Source organism: Euleptes europaea, chromosome 2, assembly GCF_029931775.1.
Source record: "Euleptes europaea isolate rEulEur1 chromosome 2, rEulEur1.hap1, whole genome shotgun sequence".
NCBI lineage: Eukaryota > Metazoa > Chordata > Lepidosauria > Squamata > Sphaerodactylidae > Euleptes > Euleptes europaea.
The window spans coordinates 72,480,255-72,496,449 of NC_079313.1; the positions used below are offsets into that span (position 1 = coordinate 72,480,255).

The 16,195-nt window shown below is 41.0% G+C and overlaps 1 protein-coding gene across 2 annotated transcripts in view; it reads left to right on the plus strand.

The window, feature by feature from the left end:
• The window catches only part of BEND5 (BEN domain containing 5), a 1,050,378-nt gene that overhangs the window by 38,996 nt on the left and 995,187 nt on the right, over positions 1 to 16,195 (plus strand). For both annotated transcript variants that reach the window (XM_056844383.1, XM_056844382.1), the window contains exon 3: positions 2,457 to 2,581. In XM_056844383.1, coding sequence (XP_056700361.1) covers positions 2,457 to 2,581 — 125 coding nt within the window. The remainder of the gene's footprint in view (positions 1 to 2,456; positions 2,582 to 16,195) is intronic.

Consider the following 16,195-nt stretch of genomic DNA (forward strand, 5'->3'; position numbering starts at 1 on the left):
GGTCTCCCACTGGCAGCCCTCTTTGCCCACCACCTAGGGTTGCCAGACTCCTACTGGGGCGGGGATATCCTACTTTGGGGGCCCTCTCCCAATGCCATCTAGCTGACCGGTGGGGGACTTACCAAGCTTAAAATGAGGCCTAGGCCTCGACATCACCAGCATGATAACCACTTCCAGAAGTGATGTTATCACACAGGCGATGACAGGGAAGACACTCTGGTATTTGGACAAAACTCTATGGTAAAAACAGTTTCTACCATATAGTTTTTGCCCAAATACCAGAGCATCTCCCTCATTTTCATTGATGCGATGATGTCACTTCCAGAACTGATGTCATCATGCAGGAGACGTTGAGGTAGGGTTGCCAACCTCCAGGTTATAGCAGAAGATCTCCTGCTATTACAACTGATCTCCAGCCGACAGAAATCAGCTGACCGCGATTGAAAACGAATTTGATTTATACTGCCTGAATTGTGGCGAACTGCAACACATCTAAAAAGGCATTGTGGACCCTACTGCTGGGTGTAAGAATTATTCCCCCGGGGGTTTATATGTTCTGAAACGTTTGTAACATTCCGAAAAGAATTATATAGTTGTTTAGAGTGTTAAAGCCTTCCAATTTCATCATGTTTAGGCTATTTGCGGCTCAGAACTTTATTGAAAAGAGTGTTACGCATACATTACGTGCATATTGTGATATAATATATAAGTAAATTTGCATATGTTAAAACGATTAGTGGCTGTGTACTGGGATTATTTCCTTAGGGATTTACTAACCACCAGGTTATAGCAGAAGATCTCTTGCTATTACAACTGATCTCCAGCCGACAGAAATCAGTTCGCCTGGAGAAAATGGCCACTTGGCAATTGGACTCTATGGCATTGAAGTCCCTCCCTTCCCCAAACCCTGCCCTCCTCAGGTTCCGCCCCAAAAACCTCCCTCCGGTGGTGAAGAGGGACCTGGTAACCCTACGTTGAGGCCTAAGCCTCATTTTAAATCTGGTAAGATAACCCCACCCCCTCCTCCGCCGATGGCCCTGGCAACCCCACCATCACCACTCTGAGTGGTGGCAGGAGAACATGTTTAACAAGTGACAATGCTGATGTCACCCCTTCCTCCCTCCCTCCCTCCCTCCCTCCCTCCCATGTCTCTGCCCCAAACCCTCCCACTGGTTGCCCAGCTTGGCCAGGCAACCTTTGTTCCATAGAACTCCAATGGAACTGTTTTGATCACTTTTCAGATATGTTCATTGCATCAAAAAGTGGTTAGGTTTGGATAAAACAGAACAAATTGCTAGCATTTGCTTTGAATCAAAATGATGCTTTAGTTGTGTATCACTTTTGTTGTTCCTAGTCTTTGATTTAAGTCCAATGAATTCATCACTCAGTATAAAAACTTGCATCTTATGCCTCCCTTTTTAAGTATTGCAGTTCATGAGTTGGAAAAAAGGGCAATAGGATTATATGTTCATTATAGTTAGCACGGGAAAACATAGCAGGCCAGTATTTTTTTAGATACTCAAGTTATAAAATGAGTTTAGAGATCTACTGTGTCAAAACAGACTTAGTTTTTACCAAAAAGAAGCCAGTATTTCATCAGTTATATGGTGGATATATGGAATCAAGTACTGATCAATTAATTCATATTTACTTGCTGTATAATACTTCTTAACAATTTCACTCTGAATCACTGTTTTACATTTTGGTGCTGAGTAATGATTCTTGCATAGAAATATTAACATTAAAACATTTTAAAATTTGAAAATATATTCTAGACAATATTTTATTTTAATAGTACTTATCACAACTTGTCCTGTGACTTAATGATAGTGCAGTCCTGAACACAGTCATACTGACTAAGTCCACTGAAGTAAACTCTGCTTAGGCTTGCACTGTAAATGTTGGTCATCCTTGAAGATGGTTCACATGGAAATTGGGCTGTTGCATTGCTCGCACAATCCGAAAGATCCTTTATTACTGGGCATTTTGAAAGCCTGGGGTACACATAGTATATTACTGCTACTGATCTCACCACTGGGAAGTTGGTTCTGTGGGAACCACTGACATTTTGTTCTCTTTTAATCACTCATACAGTCAAAGGAGTATGTGTTGTTCATGGAAAGGGGCAGAAATAACTCCACTGTTTCTGTTCTGCAAAAACATGTATGCACTGCTTTTTGTTTAATTTTTTTCCGTATTTAGATTCCAACAAACACTAAATGACTTGATTGCTACAGAAGGCTATCCTGAGTAAGCCATGGTGAACATCCAGATTTTCATGTCTCATCTGTACTAGTTTTTTTAATTATTCCAGAGCTGTTCAGATAGACAGCAGTTTGACCCACTTTTGGATTTCTCATATAACTTCATTCAGTCTTTTGATAAAATATTTCCCTGCCAGATCTGTGTGCTGTTCTGAAATTAATAACATTCAGCTCTGTTTTAAATATTTTTAGGCAACCTTGGACGTGTGGACCACATTACTGAATTTGAGTATGACCTGTTCATCAGGCCAGACACGTGTAATCCTCGTTTTCGAGTCTGGTTTAACTTCACAGTTGAAAATGTGAAAGAATCTCAAGTGAGTACCATTTGTAAGAAAATTGCCATATACTTATGCTTGGGAACAATGCCTAGAGAGCTAATGATTTGTTTATCGTTCAGTGATTTAAATAAGTTATATGCTAATGAGGTGAGTAGTATTGTTCTTTTAAAATATTGTGCACACTGACATATCACCTTCTGTGTTCTCCTGGACCACATAAGATTCTTGAGCTGAAGTATATTTAAACTGGCCCTGAAGGCCTCATGATGTGGCCATCAGCCTATCTGTTACTCCTACTTTCCTCCGCTTTCTGGAGATGTGAGCTGATCTCCTTCTAAATCATTCTCTGTTTTTGATCTTTCTGTGTGCTGGTACCTAGGAGGGAAGAGACTATCCTACTGATAACCAGCATGGTGTAGTGGTTAAGAGCAGCAGACTCTATTCTGGTGAACTGGGTTGGTTTTCCACTCCTACCCATGAAGCCAGCTGGGTGACCTTGGGCTAGTCACAGCTCTCTTAGAGTGCTCTCAGCCTCACCTACCTCACAAGATGTCTATTGTGGGGAGAGGAAGGGAAGGAGATTGTAAGCTGGTTTGATTGTGACTGAGCTCCGCTCCGCGGAGCGTATTTTTTACTTTCTTTTTAGCCCTAAGCCTTTGCCTAGACTATTATTTTATTGTTTTATTGCTTTAGTGCCTTCTTGGGCACTATAAATCTTCTGCTTTTTCTCTCCCTCACCCCTGCAGGCTCGACAAGTTTGCTGTTGTTCAGCTCATTACCGAGGCACTAGGTGACGCCTATGTAGCCAGTGGGGTGGGGGGCCGAGCTGAGAACAGCCTGCGACACTGCAGATTTGTTTCAGTTCCTCTGCTCCTGTCTAGCTTTCACTTTGCCTTGTTCTGGCGTTTATTTGGTGCCTGGCTGCCTGCATTTTTGGGGATTTGATTTGTCCTTCTGAAAATATTTTCTTGCCTCTGCCAGACACTGAGGCAAAGAGCTGAGTGACACTCACGGAATCCGTGGGGTGGGGTTGGATACAAGCGAGGGGAAAACCCTGAATTAGAACTCTATCGTAGAAACTCACTCTTTACCCCACATCTCCTCAGGGGGACGAAAGGAGAGGGGAAAGGGTTCTTGCCAACATTGATTAAACTATTCTGAGAAAGTAGGATTTTATTGGCTTTGCCTTCCTTTTATTTTAGCTGTCTCTCCCCCCCTTTTTTGCCCCTTATCTTCTTTGCTTATTTACCCCTTACACTTAAGCCTTTGTAGGCTCCTACTTTTAAATAAGTGTTATTTTAAACAAGGCTCATTTTATCTTATTTTATGTTGTTTTGTTTTGTTTTTAAGCAGCCACACCCTTATTTTAAATCAGCTATATTTAGCTATTTCCAGTAATTCTTAATTACTCCTGTTATTTCTATCACTAGCCTTATCCCTACATCTAAAGCTTTTAATTTCGCTTAATATTATTCTAGCCATTTAAATAGTTTTTGTTTTTAAATAGCCATACCCTTGTTTTAAACCAGCTATAACTAGTTATCTCTAGTAACTTCTAATTACCCTTGTTTTTTCTATTTCTATCCCTTTTACCTCTTCTTAGACATTTAAATAGTTTTATATTTCTCTGTATCTTATATTTATATCCACGTCAGGCATACATTTAAACTATAGCCCATTTATTTATTCATTTATCTATTTGTACTCTTGAGCTTTGGTTGTATTGTTTTATTGTGGTCTATATATTCTTATATTTCTACATTTTATTATGGGCTTTGGTCTTACTGTTCTATCGCTGTAAATTTTGAAACTTGAGTCCATATATATATATTCTATTTTAACTTTACTTTTTTTCTTTAGTAGTATAGATCTCATCATTAATTTTATTAGTAATATTGGCACCCCTCATGTCCTCTAAAATGAGTCGAAAAAGAGGTTTCCCCTCTGATTCTGATACTGAAAACCCCTTTTAGTAAGCAAAGCAAGATGGATGATTGTTTTATACCTATTAACACCACTAATAGATTTAACATGCTTCAGGACTTGCCTACTGAGTTGTCTTCTAACCCCATTGCCCCTGATGCTCAGGAGAGTACACCATTTAGCCCAAGCTTTGCCTTTACCCCTAAAATATCCTCAAATGTTGGCAAGCCCCAAGCTTGCATAGAGGAGGAGAACGGAAATACTGACCAGTATGACACCTTAAGTCTGTTAGCCTCGCAGACATTCCTTATTTCCAAAACCCTCCAGAAGATCTATGACAAATTGGATATTTTGGAAATACAACTCTCACGCTTAAACTCCCCTGATCTTGCACCAAAAGGTTCCCATCAGGAAAACAATCTCTCTGCACCTATGCACAGAACCCCACTTTTTCGAAGGCATGGAGCACAAAGGTGCCACTATCCTAATCACCCTACCCTTATCCCTGATAGCTTTAGGATCTCTTTAAGCATACGTTCTTACCAGGGGCGTGTCATAAGCTGGCATGGGAAATGGCGAATTAAAGAGCATTTAGCATTCTTATTGCATTGCCACCCAAGTGATATTGACCTGAAATACTTTGATAGACTCCCAGGCTTATTAAGTGAACATTGTCTGTCCCTTACTTTTTACTCCCCCCGTATCCCAGCGCTGATCCTTGAAAATCAGCACCGACTAATGACATTCGGCATTTTCCCCAAAGAATCCTTTCGCACAACAACAATAGTACCTCTGCTCTCATCTAAGATCCCTCCCAAGCCCCTCTTTAAAAAATCAACTACATTTGCTCCCCAAAACCAGGCTGAGTCTCACAAGGTTGATAAGCCTTTAATAGATCTGTCTCCAACTAGTTTAAAGAATGCCACCCCAGGTGATTCAAATCTAAAATTCATGTACAGTAAATCAAGCTTACCACCAGATTCTAGATGCTCTCTGCTCCAGCCATGTAACCCGGTCGATAATATATTCGAAATGGAGGATGCAAAACTAATTAGTTCTTTTTGCATTCTCCCGACAAAGGAACAAAACAATATAATAATGAGGCTAGGGAACCTTAAAGATAACCTTACCCAGATTAAGTCAGCACAGGCCCATTTACCCCCATCTAAACAAAGGGTACCTTCCCTTTCTACTAGAACTGAGCACCAACCAAATTCCAAACACACGGTTGATAAACTCCTGACTTAGTAAACCAGCCAGCCCAAGAGTCTGACCTACTTCAAGGCAATGCCCCAGTTCCTCTGGAACCAACCATAATAGTGTGTCGTCAGACACTGTCCTTCAGTGTTACTCCTCTGAAGATGCCGGCACAGCTGCTGGCGAAACGTCAGGAAAGAAAATACCAAGACCACGGTTACACAGCCCGGATAACCTATGAGAACCAATAATAGTGTGTCCTCCTACAGCAAATCCTAACCTGCTTAGGGAGATGTCTCCTACAGATCTGCCTGATAAGGACTGACTCTCATCTTGCTGCAAATTTCTTGGCTGGAATGTTGCTGGATGATCAGCTAAACTTGCTGATTCTGATATACAGTTATTTCTTTCGACCTTTGATATCATCCTTGTTCAGGAAACTTGGGCCACAAATGAGATCTTTCTCCCAGGCTTTACCTTTTTTACCCAAAAAGCAATCAAAGTCTCTGTGGGCTGCACTCATGCAGGACTAGCATGCTTTATCTCCACTTTAAGCATAAGCTCAATTGACCTTCTTTTGGCTGAAGAGTTGGTGCTAGCAGTTAGAGTAAACATGACTTTTTTTCACTTATTTTATTTTCTGTTTATATTCCTCCTGCTAGATCAAGTAATACTGCATGAAACTGGGCCCATCTGGGAGAACTATTTGATGACATCAAAAACAACTATCCAACTACTCCAGTTTTTATGGCTGGTAATTTTAATGCACGAATAGGGCCGGATGATAATACTCTCTTCCAAAATCTTATAGGGAATTTTGATGAATCTTTCCTGAGTTCCCTATGGTATACTAGAACTTCCAGGGACTCGGTAATTAATTCTTCCGGCTTAAGTCTGGCCCAATTCGCTATTCAGAGGAACCTAATAATAGTAAATGGGCGATCGTGGATCGACCCTAATGGAGATTTTACTTTTTTTAGCCAAAATGGTGCCAGTGTTATCGATTATTTACCTCTAATCAGTAATATGGAAGTCTGTGATTACATGTGCAGTGACCATCTCCCTATCTCTCTTTCAATCAACCAATTATGTGTTCAACACTTAATACCGTCCTACCATCAAATATTGCACCAATCCCAAAAAGCCCTAGCTCATGTTTACTGGAGCCCTGAGCTTGATTCCTTGGTGCTTGGCAAAATGCAGCTTTTGGAGGTGACTTCGTTGAAAGCTGCCCTCCTTGAGCAAGAGTCTGCAGCTACTGCCTTAAATGTTTTTTTCAGATTAATTGATTTATTTAAACCTTTATTTACTAAAGAAATCACCTCAAACTTGCATGCTTTATACTAGGGCTGTCTATTCGGTTCGGCCCGAACCGAAAAACAGCCGAATTTCCCCTGATTCAGCGGTTTTTAGTTCGGGACAAACCGAACTCAAAAATGGCGGGAAAACGGGGGAGCCGAATTCAGCGAGTTCGGGAGTTCACGAATAAATTCGGCAAATTCAGGATGCAGCAGCATAACCGTCAGTAAGCAGCATTCTCCCCCGGCCAATCGGTGGTCAAGCTGGGTCTTCTTCTGGCCAATCAGTCAGGATTGAGTACTGGAGGAATCAGCTGCTGCGCGGCCTGGCCAGGGAGAGAAAGAGAGAGAAATCCTTGTGGGGAGGTGGGTGTGCACATTCGCTCCTTTCCGTGGCTGCAGGTGGTGCATTTTTGGGGCAGAGACCCCAAACGTTCAGCAGAGCTTCAGACAAACCTTCTTAAGAGACCCCCCAAGTTTTGTAAACATTGGGTCAGGGGGTCCCAAGATATGGGCTCCACCCCTTTTCCCTCCCCCCTTTCCATTTCTGTGGCTGCAGGGGGCACTTTTTTTGGGGTGCAGCCCTCAAACTTTCAGCATAACTTCAGACAAGCCTTCTTAAGAGACCCCCCCAAGTTTTGTAAAGATGGGTTCAGTGGGGGCAGAAATATGGGCTCCCCCCTTTTCTCTTTCCGTGGCTGCAGGGGGCGCATTTTTTGGGGTGCAACCCCCAAACATTCAGCATAGCTTCAGACGAGCCTTCTTAAGAGACCCCCCAAGTTTTGTAAACATTGGGTCAGGGGGTCCCGAGATATGGGCTTTCCCCTTTTCCCTATTGGGATGAATGGATCACCCGATCCTGTATGCATCTCCAGAGCTGCAAATCCAAGGCAAAACCTCCCATGCTTAAATAGAATCATATTGGATTACCCATTCCTCCCAGCCCCTCCTGATGGAACAGAAGACAGCCACAGTAAGACCCCTTTGGGGGCTTTAATCTATAATTTTTCTCCTGTTTGTGTGTGTGTGGGGGGGAAGCAGAGTCTGTGTGTGTGTGGGGAGGGAGCAGTTTCTGTGGGTGGGGGGGAAGCCAAAGGGGGCTTTCGCCCATTCTGCCTGGGGTGTGTGTGCCCCCTCGAGTCTTTATTTTGATGCTTGCTCAAAACTGGTTTTCAAATGGTGACTTAAAGAATGCATTTGCCTGGTCCCGACTCGAGTCCGATGCAAAAGGGGAAATTCCACCCCTCCTGCTCATTATGCATAGCTAGCTGCCTCTGTCCCTTTCCATGGTTTGCAAACTCCCAGGTGTCAGGTGTTGCTTTGCATGGTTGCAAACGTGTTGCTTTGCATGGTTGTGTTGCTTTGCAGTTGTGTTGCTTTGCAAACTTCTTTGCACCTGCCCCGCCCTTGCTCCCCTGACCCAATCTTTACAAAACTTGGGGGGTCTGGCAAGAAGGGTCCTTTGAAGCTCCGCTGAAAGTTTGGGACCTCTACCCCCAAAATTACCCCCTGGAGCCACAGAAAGGCGCGGTTGTGTTTTTAATGGCTTTATTCGGCCGATTTTTCCCCCCGAACTTTGAATTCACGCCGAATTGCACGGACCCGAAGCGGGGGAGTTCGGACTTCGGCATATCCCGAATCCAGACAGGCCAAATTCGGCCAAATCCGAACTATACCGGATTTTTTTTTCAACAGCCCTACTTTATACAAACAAAATTCTTGGTTTAACCGCGAGTGTAGACTACTCAAACGAGCAATAACCAGGAAACATAGAGAATTCAGAAGGAACAATACTATTTCAATATTGAAGGAATTGTTAACTATTAAAAAGAACTACAAGGACTTGGTAAACTGGAGGAAAAAAAAGGCCCTATATAAAAATTGGAGGAGCTTGATTACAGTTATAAACAACAATGATAATTCAACCTTCTGGCGGACTGTGAATTCTTTAAGTAATGGCTATGCCAGAGTCCCTGCATGTATCCCGTCATCGGTCTGGGTAGCTTACTTCAAGAGCCTCTTCTCCTACTCTGTGGAAAACCAGGGACTTATACCTGTAGCACCTTCTATTTTGTTAAATTCCTGGCCAGATGTGTCTCCTAAGGAAATTAAACCTCTCATTGATCGCTTATGCTCAGGCAAAGCCCCAGGTCCTGATCTAATTCCCTACGAACTTTTTAAAGTCAACAGTAAATGGTGGGTCAACATTCCTGCTCCTGTATTTACACAAATTAATGCATCAGGAGCCATTCCAAAATCTTGGAGACATACTATTATCGTCCCAATCTTTTAAAAAGGTCAGCGCTCTGACCCAAGCTGTTATCGTCCAATCAGCCTTTTGTCTTGCTTAGGCAAATTGTATTCCTCCTACTTATTAAAGAGGCTGTTGGACTGGGTTGAGAGTAATGACATCCTTGGCTGGGAACAGATTGGCTTTAGAAGGGGTTGGTGTGTCACGGAACACTGTTTAGTGCTCTCCCATCTAGCCGAGAAATATTCCTCCCCTCTAAATGGCACCCTTTACGCGGGTTTTATGGATCTTAAGGGAGCTTTTGATACCACCCCGAGGGAGAGGCTATGGTTGAAACTATCAAATTCTACTATGGATTGGAGGTTACTATGGCTTATTCAGCAATTTCATACTGACCTCACAGCTCAGGTTCGCTGTGGCAACCAAGGAGAACTAACCGAGCCCTTTGAACTGGTCAAGGGAGTTAAACAAGGTTGCCTCCTTGCTCCTCTCTTGTTTAATCTATACCTGAATGATATGGCAACCAATTTCTCAGAGTTTTGCTACCCCCAAAAGCTTGCAAGTCATCCCACCCCAATTCTACTCTATGCTGACGATGCAGTTCTGTCCCGCACAAGAATTGGTTTGAAAAGATCTTTGCAAACTTTTTCTGAGTACTGCTCTACGGAAGGTCTTAAAATAAACCATCACAAATCTAAGATTATGATCTTCACTAAGAGGAGAAAAATGCTTCTTTTTCGTTGGGTATTAGATGGTTTTGAGGTTGACCAAGTCAAGGAGTTTGTTTACCTTGGCATTCTTTTTTCCCATAACCTAAATTAGAATGCCCATCAAAAAGCAGTGTCCAACAAAATTAAACCTGGGGTTGGTGCTATTGTCAACTTTTTTCTCACCAAAGATGGCAAATATATTCCAGGGGCTATTCAGGTTTTTAACCTGAAAATTACCCCAATTATCCTCTTTGGTGTTGCTATCTGGATAACAGTCATCAATGAATCTATAGATCGTCCACTGCTTCAGTTCTTACGAAAACTCCTAAATGCCCCTCAATGTGTTCCTGGCGTTACTCTTCGTTCCGAGTTTGGCCAAATGTCACTTGAAGCTAGGGCGTGGTTGGCCGCCTTTAAACTACACCTTAAACTGTGCTTTAGCACTGAGGGGTTCCTAGCTTCTCTGAAGCATGACCCTTTTAAATCCTCATGGCAAAAAATCTTAGATGAGAAACTGTTGTTGTTGGGCTTCTCGCAGGATATGTTATTAGATCTTGGAAAAACTGAAGCTTTTGCCAAAATTAAAAAGCGCATTAAAGAGCTCGATTATAACCTCACTACTTTTCGTGCTTGTCGCGTCTGTTCATCCCAGTTCTTCGGAATACCCCCTCCATGTGGTCTGCCTGCCTATACATATTATCTGACAACTCCTCGTCTTTGTAGAGCTTTTTGCTTGGCTAGATTGAATGCTAACCCTTCTATGGTAATGCAGGGCAGAATTCTGAATATACCATATTCAGACAGGATCTCCCCTTGCTCTTCTGGCTCTATTGACTCATTAGCTCATGCCCTTTTGGAATGCCGCTTTTACGAGGAACTTCGATTGCACTATATTTCTCCCCTTTTAACATACAAATCCAATGCCTCTGTGACTGACATAATGCCTTTTTACTAAGCGATAGGGACCCCAAGGCTACATTGTCAGTGGCAAGATTTGTTTCAGTCCTTATATCCCTCCAACACTAGATATATGCTGCTCAAGATCAATCGATCAAGGAGCTTCTAAGGGATAAAAGGAAAAGGTTTGATTCTCCTTAAAATATAAAGAAAATCAGCATATAAAAACCAACTCTTCTTCTTCTCTGTCTTGTACCCCTTTCTTAAGGATTTAGGATGTGTTCTCAGCGTCTTCTTGTGATTCACCTCTTCTGTTTGTAGCCAGTATATCTTGCTTTCTTCCACACAGCCAAAATATAGGTTCATTTTTGGCTTCGTCCAAGAATATTTGCATTTCAATTTTAATTAATGTTTAGGCTTTTTGTGCAAACACAACCATTCACTAAATATTCAAATTACTATTTACTCTTTTAATATGGAGCACAGATAGAGTGCCTTCCTGGTACAGAAAACTCTAGGAACACTTTTGAAAAACAGGCTCTGAGTAACTCATCTACTGATGTAGTTGTCATTAATTTCTGTGGTGATTTCCATTTGCACTGTCACTAGTTGTTTCATCTTGGGTAGCCTTACTGAAACTTTGACATAAACATGATTGCCAGGCAAACTTACCTTGTTCGAGCTCCCTTGCTCACATGCAAGGCAAACTCCTGCTTGGATTGCCTTGATGTTCCTTGTTAAAGTTAATCTCAGACTTAGCATTTGGCCAAGCAGTTTTGTGCCCGCTCAATAGCCACTTGGAAATCACAGCTTGCAGCTGATCTGCTGAGTTCAGGAGAAGGAAAGCCAGATGACTAATTACAATGCATTTCACATGAACAATGACAGGTCAGGGTTCTCCTTTGTATTTGATTCCTGAGGAGCTACACCTTATGAGAATAAACACAGGACACATGCAATGTTGTATGAACAGTATAAAGTAAATCCTGGAGCAACAAGTGCAGATCATAAAGTCATTGTGAACTCGTTCTTCTTCATCCAACTAATGAAATAAAAGAAATGGATAACACTTGGAGGCAGCAACTTGCGTAAATGAACGCAAGACTACTCTATGTCTGCTTTGACAAGCAAGTGATCTCATTTACCATAGCATCCTATGTAAACTTGCTGTATATTAATGAACACTATTCATAGTATAATATGTCAGGGATTTGAGGAAATAAAGCCTGAACTTGGCCAGCTTGGGCATCATGGTGAGATCATAATATTTTTTGTTTGGCTACTAATTTGTGATAATCATTATTTTATGAAGTATTGAGACCAATTCATTGTGAAGTATTTTATCCCAAAATGTTTCATATAACCAAAGTAACATTTTAGTTAATGAAAATCATGTAGTTGAAGAAAAGAAGCTTTGTTGAGCGCTGGCATTTCTATTTCTGTTGAGGCAATAGCTTATATCAAGAATATCCGTTATCGGACTTTTCTGGTGCTGCTTAGACAATCAAGTTCCGTTGTTATGTGTGCCTTAGTCAACAAAGATCAAATTATACAGCCACAAGATGAATGAGAACCTGTCTCTTCAAGCACTGAGATATTGTGGAAAGATACTGTGTATATCCAGAGTTCACAGGATATTTGTTTTCATAGTTGTGTACATGAAAGAGAATGGGCTCACTATTAACTTTGACTTTTGAGGTCTGTTCTTATAATGCATCTTCCTATAATCTTTTTCTTAAATCTCTCAAATTTCCGTTAGAATGAGTCTTACATGAATGTAATCAGATCACAATAATATTCAGAGATGGGCAATATCAGACACTACCCAGCCTGGGTATATTAAATAAATGTTACAAATTATTCCATCAAATATATAATGTTGTTTATTATTTGTTAATTAGTTTATATTATTTCATAGAAGAATATAATTTTAAAAGTCTCTTTGATATCCTCAAAACAGATAATAAAATGCTGTTAAAGCAGCATTTTAAACATTATAAAATGTAATTACACCATTTTATATATACACACAATAATTTTCTAATATTATAGCTCTAGTAAGATCCATAGGTACTGTCAGATCCATAGTTACACATGTTTAAATGCCATTCATTTCTCTGCAATTGATACATGCACTACTGTCTGTAGGAACCTAATTGTTTTATATCTATTGGTGTAGAATTGTGCAATCAAAACAGAAAATATGTACATATAACATACTGGTCTGAATTATTTTGATATAACATGCTTCTTCTTCATTGTATGTGTGTAAAGTGCCATCAAGTTGAAGCTGACTTATAGCGACCTCTGGTGGGTTTTCAAGGCAAGTGATTATGCAGAGGTGGTTTGCCATTGCCTTCCTCTTGCTTGGAGGTCTCCTTTCAAAGTACTGTCCCAGCTTCGTTTCCGAGAACTGATGAGATTGAGCTGTACTATATCATTCCACATCCCAATTCTTCATTGACACTACATGAATTATTCTTATGATTGATGTGGCATAGAGAAAGTATCCGAAGAGCACAAAACCTACATTTTAGTAGCTGTGATGTGTCAGTAATGTTAGTGTAAAGTTGCATGCCCTGATATAGTGGTTGGGGACTGCAATACCCAGAGAGAGAATGTTGCAAGGGCTTTAATGGCCTTTTGCCTTTAATGGCTACATAGGGTTACCAGGTTCAGCCTGGCAAACAGCAGGAGATTGGGTGAGGATTTTTTTTCAGTGGACTGACATCACTTCTGTGTTTTTCCCAGAATTCAGGTTTTCCAGAATACCTATCTGATTCCTAAGTGCCTCGATTGTGTAGGTTTCCTAGAATATACTTTTAGTTTTCCCTGTCTCCCCCCATCTTGAAGCAGCCTCCTGCTTGCTCTGAATATTCTCTTAGACCCTTGCAAATGCAATAGTACAGTATGCTTCAAGAAGAAGGTGGAATCTGGTAAAATTGACTTCTCCCTCCTCCATTGATGCAAACCACTAACAAAGAGGGGCAACAAAGCTGTTCACCTGATTCATCTTCATTGTTGTAGCATCCCATACAGTTGTCTGTTTTGTTTGATAATTTGTCTGCTTGAGGAAGGGAAAGGAACAAAAAAGATCCCGTTCACCAACTCCTTCCATGTATTTTTCTGCTGGATCCAATTCATCATTTGGTTGTTTGAATTTTACATTTATTTCAGCCTTTTTTTGTATTGGATTAGGCTGTTTTCAGGAGCCCCGTGGCGCAGAGTGTTAAGCTGCAGTACTGCAGTCAAAAGCTCTGCTCACGACCTGAGTTCGATCCCGAACGGAAGTCGGTTTCAGGTAGCCGGCTCAAGGTCGACTCAGCCTTCCATCCTTCCGAGGTCGGTCAAATGAGTACCCAGCTTGCTGGGGGTAAAGGGAAGATGACTGGGGAAGGCACTGGCAAACCACCCCGCAAACAAAGTCTGCCTAGAAAACGTCGGGATGTGACGTCTCCCCATGGGTCAGGAATGACCCGGTGCTTGCACAGGGGACCTTTACTTTTTAGGCTGTTTTCACACAACAGGGAACAAGTTATTACAAAGTTGAAATAATATGAAAGAGATATAAAGTAATACTATCATATATAAATCCTGTTGTAGAAGTACAGAGAATGTATTTGTAGTTTTAATTTATACGCCTCCTTTCTCACTGGGACCGAAGGCGGATTATAAGTATGATAAAAACTTTTCAGTTAATCAGTAAGCAAATTACAAGCTACGATAACATTTGACTCTAACAGCAAAGATTCCTAGTGAGACAAAAAATGAATTTGGGCTGGGATTATAGAACAAAGGAGAAAACGTGAACATGTGCAGGCATATTTGTTTAAGGCAACAATACAATCAGTGTAGGAAAGACTTTATCCCTAAAAAAAGTCACCACCTGAGCTGAACCATTACACTGCAGCTTTGCTCCTACAAGAAAGCCCTCCTGAACAATTCTCATTTGCACATTTTGCAAAATGATAGCTTTGTGGGGGCTTTCCTAATAGACTCAGGTAAACTGTACTACAGTGTTGGAGCCACTACAGAGAATGCACATGAATCAGGCAGTTGCTGATTTTACCTCTTTGCAGAGTTGCACCTTCAGAAGGCTTTGCTCAGATGAGAAGAACCTAGCAGCAGAACCTAGCATGAGAGGCAGTCCTGCAAGTACGGTATGTTGTCCAGTGCTTTTTAGGCGATAGCTAGCACCTTGAACTGAACCTGGTTACTTGTCAGTAACCAGTTGTCTAGAGTGATATCAGGTGCCACCGTGCTTGATAGTAGCTGGTCTGTGGCATTCTGTACCCACTGTAGTTTCCACATTGTCTTTAAGGTAGAGTGCATGGCCTAAAGATAACCGTAGCATGGATCCACATAGTCAAGTCAGCAGACTCAAGTCAGGGTCCATCTTCTGTGTTAAGTGGAGATGGTAATTCTTTTTTGCAGCTGCATCAGCATGCTTCTTTGACAATGAAATTGGGTCAAGTATCATGTAATTATGTAGCTTATTGACTGTCGTGATTTCTGTAGCCTAGCCCTGACATTCCACCTTTCCATATATAGGAATTGTTTTTCATGGAAGAGCATTTACACATACAATATTTGATGTGTAGTTTGAAGAAATACAACTCAGAATGGACAGTACCATGCACTGTTTCTTACTGTTTGAATTGTCCCTAAATTTATGTTCATTAGAATTTGGCAAAGAATCCTTGGAGAGCAATCCTTAGCAGGTCTACTCAGAATCATATTCAGGTCTTTTCAGTGGTGCTTACTCCCAGGAAAGCGTTCTTAGGATCATATTGTAAATGTCTGAGTGGCCTGCACAGAGCATACTTTTCAAGAATGTCTGCTTGGTATCACCCTGCCATCTAATCAAGAATTTTAATTGCTATTTAAAGTTTTAGTGGCTTGAACTGTTAGGTCAAGTTTATTTAGTTATTTTGTCCTTAGCCATTATAATTATATACCAATTAAATTGATAAGGCTACAGCCTAAGTTGTAATCAATGCAACCTACTTCCACAAATGTGCTTAACATCTACATATTAACTCTTAGGAACTGATAGCTGAATGCTTTTCAAAAGCATTTTTGAAGGAAAAAAAACACCTATTACTACAGCTTATGCTAGAATAAAAGTCTTGTTCATCTTTAAATTGCCTGAAGATCCCTGTCGTTTTTTGCCACAAAGCAACATGGCTACCCATCTTAAATTTGCATCACCCCAGGCCACTGATTACACTACCACAGTCATTACAATTCAGATAAAGTGTATGTACATACATTTTTATTTTATACTAGTAAGTAATGCCACTAGCACCACCATCTTAAGCAGAGTTATACCATTCTAAGTCCATTGAAGTCAGTGAGCTTAGAAAAGCATAAC